Source organism: Pagrus pagrus, assembly GCF_965226575.1.
Source record: "Pagrus pagrus genome assembly, chromosome: 13".
In the NCBI taxonomy this organism is placed as follows: domain Eukaryota; kingdom Metazoa; phylum Chordata; class Actinopteri; order Spariformes; family Sparidae; genus Pagrus; species Pagrus pagrus.
The window spans coordinates 28,072,683-28,084,800 of record NC_140197.1 but is presented as its reverse complement, the minus strand read 5'-3'; the positions used below and the strand labels follow the sequence as shown (position 1 = coordinate 28,084,800).

At 43.9% G+C, this 12,118-nt stretch overlaps 1 protein-coding gene across 1 annotated transcript in view; it reads right to left on the bottom strand.

Moving 5' to 3' along the window:
* The window catches only part of ttyh2l (tweety homolog 2, like), a 34,378-nt gene that overhangs the window by 12,684 nt on the left and 9,576 nt on the right, over positions 1-12,118 (bottom strand). The window contains exons 3-4 of the mRNA XM_084371467.1: positions 8,935-9,046; positions 2,797-3,017 (exon numbers count right to left, since the gene is read on the bottom strand). Coding sequence (XP_084227593.1) covers positions 2,797-3,017; positions 8,935-9,046 — 333 coding nt within the window. The remainder of the gene's footprint in view (positions 1-2,796; positions 3,018-8,934; positions 9,047-12,118) is intronic.

Below are 12,118 nucleotides of genomic sequence, written 5' to 3'. Positions count from 1 at the left end.
TTCACTTCTCTTTATCTGCATAAACAGAAGCAAAAGATGCGTCTCTTTCTCTGAGCACACGGGGATGAATTCAGGAGCAGAATGAGGCACGGGGAGGTATTAGGTTCCCCTTGTTCGAATAACACTGCTGGGGTTTGGCCGTAACATTTGCTGCTCATCAATAAAGCCCTGCCACGAGGCCCGGTCATAGCCCGGTGGCTGCATGAAATCCAATCAACACCCAGGAGAATAGTGTCAGAATGCACAAAGTGGCAACTCCTAAAGAATATCTGGTGTCAGGGAAGGAACAACACGCCATGTGGGGAAAATGTATGCATGAAATTAAAGATAGGAATAGGCCGGTGAGTCAGCGGCGCCGATACGACTGCGGTTGTTTGTGCTCTGTCACGCCGGCAGTCAGGAGACACTCGCTATCAGCACGGCAGGTTCAAACGGAGGTTTAGAGAGAAATTATGGAAACTTATGCAAGTTATATACCAAATACTCCTCAATCTAGGAAAGAAATTAATAAATGACGTCTTTATTAATTGATTTTGTTGGGTTTAAAGTCTACATTACAGACATATGGAGCTGTTTCAGACCTTGAGCTCTGCAGGAGCTTCTGCAGAATCATTTTGCAGCCTCACACTTCCTCCTGCAGACAGGTGTACATAGCAATCAATCGGACTTGAGGTCATGAATCATGAATCATCTGCTCTCGTACATGGTGATGCTTCCTGACACCGACTCCCACGCTTACGCATACATGATTAAGACTTCTTTATGTTCCTGATGTGGACTAAAAGAAGAAATCTCATAATTAAGGAAGAACAGAAGTCACAAATGTCAAAGTTATGAGCATTACTGTCCTCCAGGGTTTTCCAAGTGGTATTACTGTCGGCTCCACTGTCACAGAAACAACCGGCTTGCTTTCCTGTTTTCCTCTGAGAAGCAATTATCAACAGAGCAGGACAAAACATAAGTTTATTCATTTCCTCCGGCAAGGAGGTTATACTTTCCCGCCTGTGTCCGCTTGTTGGTTTGTCAGCAGGATTACACAAAAAGCTACTAAATGAATTTCAATGAAACTTGGATGGAGGATGTGTCTCAGCCCAGAAGAGAGCCCAGTAACTTTTGGTACAGATCCGGGACATTGCTGGATATATAGGGCGCTTTTTAAACATTTTTCAGTAATTTCTGAGAGAATAATTCATAGATCTCGATAACAAACAATCATATATTTATGTGGCCGGTAACAATGAGGTGGTAGGGAGAGGTATGCACTCTACTGAGGGCCATTCTGGTTCATTTAGTCTATAATGGAGATGTGAAAGCCAGATTTATAAGAAACCAATCTAAACACTGGTGGTGCCATTATTCTACAGCCATTACACTGTTCATTCAACATTTACTTCATAATGACTTAAGTGCGAGTATAATTCAATCATGGAAAATATAAATACATGACCATTATTTAACCAGAACATGTCTACTGAATGGATTTACTGCAGAAGGTCTGAATCATTGATCGGAAAGGAAAAACCCAAACCCTCAGTGAACACGGTGAGCAGACTGGAGGTTATCTGTCGGACTGCCTCTCTTGTTCGGTCCACATCCAGAAGGCTGGATGACTAACACAACTTTCCACAGACACGGGGGGAGGTGAGCCTCATAACGAGCAAACAAAGCACTAAACTGTGCTGCTGCAGGAGAGAGACATGCATGTGTTTCTTTAACTTAAACTCGACCATGTGAGGGTCTCAGCTGACATGTCACGTGTGCAATGAAAGGTGTGCGGAGTTAACACTAGTTTCGTGTCACACAGAAACAGGAAGTGTCGCGTGAACGAGCGGCAGCTGAGGAATTAACAGCACTCGAGCGTTTAACATGTTGCAGAATGAGTTTTACACTTCGCAATTAACCAGCAACCGACTGGGACAGACGGGAGTTATGGGATGAAAGTGACGAGATGACATCAACTTCAGATATACAGAACGTTTTCATACATCCAGACGAGCCTCCGCTTCACTGACTAACTTTACGTCCGTGATGGATATAAAACCAATCTTTCTTTTTTTTTTTTAAAGGCGCCGGACGATTTTAAATCCATCTTCTGTTAGTCTCTCCTTCCAATTTAGTGCAAATTGCTCTTTACTCTTACGCAAGTGAACAGGTTGCAAATGTGAAATCCACAGCGTTACAGCGCTGTGAAGTTTTATGTGCCTGGAAAATAAAAATAAAACTACAGAAGCAATCAAATTACACTCACAGTTTGGAGCAGCCAGCCGCTGGAGCCTCATAAATTAGCACCCTGCTTCTGAATTAATGCTGGATATTTTATTCATTCGGACTGTTTTCGCTGTCGATAGGATACCAGTTTTTTTTTCTTCTGTTTATTGGATTCCAGCTTTCGATACTGTTTTTTTTTTCCTGTTTTTGAAAAAGAACACACTTCTGAAAGAGAGAACCACATCAAAGTAATTATTGCAATCAATGTGAGCAGTGGTGTGCGGGTATGAAGGCTCATTTATGGTCTAATAGCCACTCTGCCACGCTTAACATTCTGTGTGAGCGGCGAGCATTACGGCTCAAACTGCACAGTGGGCAATAAGCTCAATTTCAGCTTTCATTTATTTAGCAATCAGGAAAAATAGCTTTTCCGGTCTCTGTTCCGCAGGGGAGATCAATAAAATCCCATCTGCTGTGTGTCTGGTCCGGATCACTTATAGCCCCATTCTGAGCGGCATGTTTACTTCAAACACACACTGATGAAATAACGTCAATCACCCCGGGGGGACAAACTGAGACTCCACCCACCTGTAATACTCGACGAAGGCCGTTTGGTCGGCGATGGCTGCCAAGTTCACGTTGGCTTTGCTGATGTCGGGCAGAGCCGTCAGCTCGCGGACGATGTTGGTGACCATCAGCTGCATGAAGCGCAGAGTTTTGAGGTAGTCGGCGCTCGTGGAGAAGATCTCATCCAGACGCTCCAGGTGCCGCTTGAGTCCGGTTTCCGCGTCGCCCAGAGATCCTGCAACCTGCGAGAAGTAAAAAATAAAGATAGGAATAATGGAAATGAAAGAAATACAGGAAATAGTAGGTGTCAGGATAAAAGGAGGGAGGTGAAGAGGAGTCAATGAGAAAACAGGGTCAGAAGGAACAGGAACATAAATAAATTCATAAAAATACAGATATTCATAAAAAGAAGATTGAAAATACGGAGAGAGGTGAAAGAAGCAAAGGAGCACTCCCTCGAGAAAAGATTAACTTTCCTTCTCAACCATGTGTTATATTCAGGTAAACAATGTTAGTGTAGAATACTGATAACAATACCGGGGAGACCTGCTATCACAGGGGTCTTTGATAGAGACGAGCGGAGTAGGAGGAGGCTCGGCGGAGCTGAGTAAATACATTTTACTTTTCTGTTTGAAGAAGAACAACGTGTGCAGTAAACGGCTGCACTTTTACAGCATCAGCGGAGCCACCGACGGGTCAATTCCCGCTCCGGCAGACGCTGACGGCGGGGATATTGTTTCTCCGCCGACGCCACGTTTCATTGAGAAATCGCACGCTCGATAGCTTGACCCACTTCCACAGATATTTCACAAAAACACGTGGTTAAAGGTGCATTCCACTCTGAAAACAAAGACAAAAGGGCGACCCTGCCATCAGAATCAAAATAGTTGTGGGCTTGAAACCTGCTGCCACATTGACTGGAAGGTCTTTCAACACATGGACGAACAATAAACAATTTGATCTTTTTGATTGAGTTCAATGATTATGAAAACATGAGTAAGTCAGCAAAACAATCAGTTTCCTCTTTTTTTTTTTTAAAGGGGCAGTTCAATAATTTGGGAAAGAAGACGAATTCCAATCTCACATTTGTCTTTTAAATCTAGCTGGTTAGCTTAGCTTAGCTTAGCTTCAAGCTAAATGTCAAACATAGGCACAACTTGTAAAAATGTGAATCATCAACATGTATTAATCAGTTATGTCTGAATGAGTGGTTATGCAACTTATAAAAAAGATCTTCCCCTTTAACTGGATCAACAGCCTTCGAAGCTAACGATAGCTCATGTTGCACAGTGTTGGTGCTGAAGATCCAGAAGAGAGGCGAGGGGGCATAAAACATCACAATATTTGGATTTCACTGGAAAAATCCTCAGTCCTGTTGTCGTCACATACTGTATCTTTAAGATGATTTGCTGCTTTTCCCTGTCATTAATGAAGAGTCTTTGTGTTTTGGACTGTTGGTTGGACAAAACAAGGCAAGTTGAAGACGTCACTTTGAGGAAATGTGGTGAACAATTGTCACAATGTTTTGAACTTTTCTAGAATAAAGGCTTAAATAATCAAAAGGGAACTAACCAGTCCCTCTAAAGCTCACTTATCACAACTGTTTCTAACTGCTAACTGTTTTCCAGTCTTGGTGCTAAGCTAGGCTAACCAGATGCTGACTGCAGCCTCATGCTTCACAGATATAAGAGCGATATTGACCTGCTCGTCTAAAGTGCATTACTCTTTGTCTGGCTTTGTCCTGTAACTTTAGCTACGTTAGCAAGCCTCTCGTCTATGTGCAACCCAGATTCCTTCTTCCTTCTGCACAGTGAAACAGAAAATAGTTCCTACATTTAACTGCTCAGAATAAGATCTGTGGATTATCTCCAGTAACCAGGTCATGATTTCTGCAAAGGGACATTTGTTGAGTTTTTAAGATGAGACCAAAACTCTGCAAGTCGAGGGTGAACCGTCCCTTCATGGTTGTAGATTCTAGATAAAACATCTGCATTTTTCTGTCCAGAGCATGTCGTTCCAGCGAGGGCACACATGCACCACCCACGCCACCGTGACTTTGCTAGAAAACAGTATATTCAACATTATAGTGAGTAGGAGGCTCCGCTAATTCTGAACAGATGTAGCTTTCTGTAACTGTAATCAGAAGCAGTTTGCAGCAGCTCCGCTCGTCTTCCCTCCACGACTTCTTTAAGACATTCGAGCAAAACCTGCTCTGAGTAAGACTGTTCATTCCCACGCTGTGAAAACTCACCACGATAAAGATAAAAAAAAAAAAACCTATCTCATCCTCCTCGACTCTGTAACATTTCAAACAGTCTTGATTAAATTCTACTGAGTGGATCCTTCTGATGGTTTCCCAGCAAGACCCCCAGAAAGAGTATCCATGAAGTGGAGATGAGGCGAAGAAGATACCGGGCCCATCCTCCACTCCGGCTCTCCCAGGGGGGAGTATGTGATTGCCAGTAAACTGCTCTCACTCCCCACCTCCGTGTTCATCATCTCGCACAGCTCCTTCCATAACGGCCCCCAATCTTATCTGCGAGCCTGTAACGCCTGAGTGTGAGAAATGGGATCCATCAGCCGGCTGCTGTGGGTGATCCACATTTCCCTAATCTGGACCGTCCCGTCTTCCCCTTTAAAATGGATTTAAGCTCACTTTTTGACTGAAAGCGGGTCACAAGGAGGCTTCTCGATATTTGGACGCGCCTGTTAGACGAGACTGATTCGAGGCCCACAGCTCCACATTTGCTGGTTCACACGCCAACTGAGCAGCTCTGCTCGATGCCTTCAGTGATTTTTATGTATCTAAGATTTACCGTATTATCCGTGACGATAAAACAATATATATGATGACTGGGGTTTAAAGCCGAGCGAGGACATACATTGAGAAATAGGACACTGAGGGGAGACGTTCAGGGGAACTGATGTACGGCGCAGAAAGCAGTAATCATTTTGTTCCGAGCGTCACAAGACTGCTTTTTCTCCGAGAGGAAGAGCTATATATAAAAGTGTAGCCGCGTGTTGTGAGTTGGAAGCAAGACATTCTGATAAAGTGTGATTGCCATGTTTTCTCATCCATTATTTCCAGGCTGAGCCGAGGAGCTCTTAATATCACCAGCCGAACGCTGAAAATAAAGCTGAAATAAAGAATCCTTGTGAACAATCGAAATCCTTCAATGGCTGCGAACAGAACGATCCTCCCCATCATCAAACCGCTCCCTCGATGACACATGGCGATGCCCTCGCCAGAGTGAGGACGAGAAAAACAGCCCTAACAAGCCATCAGCGGAGCCAAACAGCTGCTGCTGTAAATCAACCAACCCCTCGCAGGAGATATTTGGGCCGCTCTTGTTCCTACTTTACCGGACAAATGAACCCAGTGTGTGAAATACTACAAAGAAAAAAAGTATTTAAGACGAAAGCAAACTACCGAAGCGATTACTTTTGGAGCGAGTTAATGGAAAGACACATGAAGGGCCAGGGAAAAGGATTTGCTAAACCAATAAAGATCAGCGGAGAAATCACTCTCTCAGTCTCACTAAAGCCAGGCTAAGGCAGCTTTAGCCTTTATGGGACGCACAGCCGGCCAGCTCATCAGCTCTGTAAGTTGAGTACATTACATCAAGCCATGATCTCGCAAGTGAGAAAGCCTTTCTGTCTTCCCCCCGGGGGAAACATCTATGTTTCTCATGCAGCTACAGCATACATCATGCCACGGCATCAAATCAATACCGAGATGCTGCAGAGAGAGTCGGCAGCGAAGGATGTGAAATCATCAATGTTGAATCCATTTACTTCCTCCAGCACCAAAGAAATTGCCGAACTGCAGACTGCAGCCTTCTCCCAGGTTATTTGTTACACGCTGAGTTGAAACTAATGCGGTCCAATACAACAGCGCAGAGACGTATGCCGCCTTTATGAAGGTTATAATCCTTAAGTTTTCTAGTTGAAACTGCTTCAGAAAGGTGTTGGAACAGTGTGGCTGGTGCCGCTTTCACCTTGTCAGTCAGCTGTGTGCAGTGAGTGTTTGGTATTGTGAAGAAATGTGCCACCAGTCGATGATGTTGTGAATGTATTCAACAGCACTTCTGGTTTTTGTGTCCTTGTACTGTTCTCTGCTGTGTACTGTGGACATGAATGAATGGTTACAAGTGACTACAACAGAGGTGGTTTTGTGTACTTGTGTCTGTTGTGTCCATGATGCAGTCCTAAAACTTTACAGGCGCGCGGCTGAGATCAAAATGTTGGTGGTACTCGGTGTGTAAACGACCCAGTCGCCAGAATAAATGTTGGCAGCGTGTGTTTGTGCACATCCAAGGACGTGTCGCAACTTTCTGTGGGTCGAATTTTCATTTTTATGTTATGACAACGCCTGGCGTATGACTTGGTCAGGTTTAGGCACAAACACCACTTGGTTAGCGTTGGGAAAACATCATGTTTTGGCTTTTATATACCTGTTTTTGTCGCCACCATCACAGCTGGAGATGTCTAGAGGTCTCGTTAAATTCAGTTTTATTAGCACGAACACGACTGGAGATGTCCCAACTTCCCATCAGAAATATATTTCTTTTTGTCCCAATGTCTCGTTAAAACACAGGGCTTTGTCCTAACTTCTGGTCAGAACTATCAATCTTTTGTGACCGTAAACACAGGTAGAGATGTCCCGAGCGCTGTTTTAAAAGATTTTTTGGATGTACTGATGGACTGCATACAAGCCAATGTGTCACTGTGGTTATATGAGTGGAAACACGCTGAACATGCTAACGCTGATAGACAGCCTGACCCAGATGTGTCAATCACAGTCCAACCACTTCTCCTCCTTTAAGCAGCCTCGAGATTTAAAAGCAGACAGAAGAAGAAGACACGTTTCTGAAGTAACTGGCATTTACTTCACATTAACATTTGTTTTTTTTTTAACAGCCCTGCATAAAAAATATCAACTATGATAGAGAGTATGTTCAATTTTTACTGCCTGATGCACTAAAGGCTGAACCTGCTGTCTCAGGTGGAACAAACTGTAACTCGCACCAGTCTGTTGCAAATAAATGAAAAGAAACTGAGCCATTCGGGATTTTTGTTGCTTTTTTCGCCCACGATACTGAACCCAGAGCTGAGGTACGTATCGAAACCGTGACAAAAATGTAATGCAACGACTACAGCGTCAACGTGATGGCCTCTGCTTCAACGTCACGGTCGCTCTGGAGGACGTAGTTTGCATGTTCTTGCCCACCACATTTAAATTAAAGACGTTCGCTAACAATAAAGTTGGGATCAACACCTTTTCTAAACCCCTTTCAACAAAAACTGAACATCATAAGCTCGATGATCGTCGGATTTATCGCGGGACTCAAAGTGTACATATCATAAGTATCCTTTTATCCATCGTGACCCAAATCAATGTGTGTGAGCTACAAACGGATTAAATCCAAAATCTGCTCCCTCTCTCCTCATACACAGTCATATTCAGCCCCGCAAAATCTGTTTGTGTCCGCACATTAACACAATATGTGTGTGTGTGCACGTGAGGGCCTTTTAAGTGGATGTGCGATGGCGACATGCACACAAACACACAGCAAGAGATAGCGAGGCTGAGAGATGGAGAGAGGAGGAGAGGCTTAACATCCATTAATGCACCACAGATGGGAGTTAATCCTCTTCTTCCTCATTGTGATTATTGCTTCTTGCAGGGCCTTGTTCTCACTCTCCTTCCTCTTTTCCTATTCCCTCCTCCCCTTCCCTCCTAAGCCTTTTCCGAATAACTTTCCTGAATGCAGGTCAGGAGTTGTATGGAAAAAGGATCCCTATTTACAAATCCTGAGGCAGCAGTCGCCTCAATTCCTTCACTGTGACAAAAGCGGATACAGAGACCCCCCGCGGGGAGCTGTTGCTTTGAGACAGATGCACAACCCCATTAATAGAGGAGGACGGGGGGGTGCTGGTGTCTGCCAGCTCTGAAATCATGTTTCCAAGTGGGGTGCACCATTAAAAATCATGCTTTGTGACATCACGAGCCATAAAAATGTTCAGGAATTGAATCTAAGAGGCAGAAATTGCTCGTGTTTCGAACTGTGCTAACACCGACTCTCTCTTGTAACTGATACAGATAATGCTGATGCGAGTGCGGATTAAAACAGAGGGAGCTTGGCTGCCTTCTCTCACCAGATTGTTGATGCCACCCAATGTGTGATTGGCATTGTAGAGCGAGTAGGTCAGCTGGTACACCCCATCGTTGGTCTCACTGTTTCCATAGAAACCCACTCCTACAGCAGAACTGTGGGAGAAAGAGGGAGACAAATCAGATTAATGAAAATAAATCAAATAAATAAATAAAGGATGCCAATTAATTCCCTGTTTGTTTGTCTTTTTTAATAACTGTACTTGTTGACTGCGTGTTATTGGAGGACAGAGCAGATAAAGAGACGTTCATAATTTACAAAAAGGGGAGACGTTGTAGCTGCAGGGGAACTTTGTGTCACACCGGTAAAGTATTTATATTGTCTGTTTTTCTGTGTTTGCTTTACTGGAACCCTGAACTCTTAATTATGCACTGTTGAGTTTTAATTTATTAGAATTTTATTAAGATTTTCATTCAAATAAATGTCTGTTCAGTCATTATCTGTCACCAAATGAGGTAACACAACGGTGATTGAGCCTCTGGTGCACTGATGAAAATATTGCAATGTTTATTTGCAGCATTAGGAGCTGGACGTCTTTGGCGCTGTGTTAAAGGTCCAGTGTGTAGGATTTAGGCAGAACCACTAGCAAAATAATATTCTTAATATGATAATTCAAGAGAGGCAGAGGGTCCACTCCCTGACAAACCCAGCAGTGGCTCTAGAGAGGGCCTATTAACTGTTTTTTGTTTGCGAGGGGTGTTTAGTTGGTTGCAATCTGCAAATCCTACACGCCGGACCTTTACGTTACTGTTCATGCAAATCAAACCTTCCCCTCACGCTTTTATTTTGTTGTCACAGGAAGTGCAATGTTTCCGTCAACCCGATTAACACTCATCGCTACTATTAACAGAAAAATGTGTCTGCAAAACAAGACAATGGTCATTTTTTTTTCTGTATTTGTTGACAGCAGATTGGTTTGAGAAAGCTGCAGGGAGTAATGGCAGAGGAAGGAGCTGCCACTGTGAAGAGCTGCAGGCACCAGGCTCCACACCTCCAACTCCTTTTTTTTTCACCGCGGCCTGCTGTTCGCAGACTCGTGCCACGTGCAGCATGAAATCAGATCGCAGTCGCTCCGAGAACGATTGAAAAAAGCCAATCATAGCTCTAATGTTGGATTTACTTCTGACAAAAAAAAACCCCTGTAGTGTTAAGCTGCACCTGCTGTTAGTATCCAGTAATCACAGGTGTCTGCAAATCAACCCTGACTGATTTTTTAGAATTACAAAAATTAATAGAGCAAATAATGTGACCGGTATCTGAAACACTTCCTGACAAACTCATGAATACACGAAGGCTGCTCGGATTCATTTTCATCTTTTTCATCACATGAGTGTTTGTCAGATGTCTCAACGAAGTCTGGCCAAAATAATAATAATAATAATAATAATTATCCTCGATGCCACTCATCTCTTTCTCCCGGCTGCCGTGTGAGCTGGGTCGCTGTGATATGATACGAAACTGATATGTCAAAACTTATATTTGTCATATTTCTTCATTAAAGATCCACTTCCTCCACCCTTTATTGCACCCATCAGTTTTCTTAGCCTTCCCTCTGACACACAGACTCCCAGTTTACACATATATCACCTCCATTTCCCGCAGTAACTTTGAATTTCTCATCCCGTTCTCGGGCTAACACCGCATCAGGATTCTGCCCGACATCTGAAAATGTATCCGAGTGGAATACACAGGATCCCTGCCTGAAGCCTGAGACGGCGCCTGAGCCTCTGTAATAGGAAGGATTGGTGTCCTAACCCCCCAAGTCTGTATACCGCCGCTGCTAACAAGTCGGCGAGACATGAGCGACGACACAATTTCATCAAACTTGATTGCAATGAGGTCACTCTGCTCGAAGGAGGCAGGTTGGTGACACTCTGAACCTCGGTTAAGGACAGTTTCCAGAGACAGAGGAGGGAGCTCATCCATCACTCTTCAGATAGCGAGAGAGAGAGTCGGAGCAGGACTGCTGATTTCTGGGACACGGCGAGTACAAGAAAAAGCAAACTAAGTCCTAGTTTGCTCTCACGGTGACTCATCTGACGAGGACTTTTAACACCATCTGTGCTGCAGAAATCACACACAGCCGAGCAGGTAGACACAGGTAAACACTGTCATCCTCCACAGCGAGACGAGGAAGAAGAAGAAGGTTTTTTTAAGTGCAAAGACAGGATGTGTGGAGTTCGACGTTTTTTTATCATTAAAAGGGGAAGCAGTGGGGGAAAGAGTGAGTGTAGAGCCAGAAACTCTAGTCAACAAAGTATTTCTTTTGACAGAAAGAAGAATTGGTGATTGTTGGACTAAAACACGATTGCTTTGGTGTGTTTTTTTTTAATTTTATTTCTTTTGATTTTGAATTTTCGATGATGAAATTAATGTTTTCTGCAAACGGAGTCTTGTGGATCTGGCAGGGAACGAAGCAGCAGCTGTTTCTGGTAAAACAAAACGGTTCGTCTCTGCAGGGATCCTTTCTGTAATGTGGTTAGACACTTCAAAAGACAATCCGAGCCTGTCGGTGGCAAAAACAAGCATTTTTACCGGACGTGCTGAGACGGTTGAAGTCGCCCGAAGGGTTGCCATCGCCAGCCTGCGTCGCTGCCGCTGGCCGAGGCGATCTGCTGGACAACAAAATCCCGTAATCGCCCTTTAACACAGCCTGTCAGAGTGTGTGTGTTGCATGTCACAGTATGTGTGTCTGTTTCTTTTCGTGACCGCCGTCATCCTTTCACTGTAACCTTGTAAGCATAATGAAAACCACTGCCTGTGTCTCCTCCACTGAACTACTCCCCTCTGGTTATGATGAAAGGCAGCAAGGCCACTCTGAATGGAAAAAAATATACAATTACAGTCAACCTTCCAACCCAATCAGCATGGATGTTTTCATAAAAATGACTCGATCTGACCACTTAAGGAAAACCGAACAATTTTACTTGACACTTCTGGAGATATTTGTGTTCCAGTTCATACGTGGCGGCCTGGATAATGAGCTCCTCATTACCCTGTGGCCAACCTAGCGATATGTCAGCGACAGTAAAAGACCCACTAATGACACGGTAATGAAACAGTAATGACACAGGACGCTATTAGCCTCCAGGGAAGCATTTTAGTGCGTTTCCGTGGCTGTGAAATAGGCCGTTTACAGCAGCTCGAGGTGTGAAAACCAACAAAAC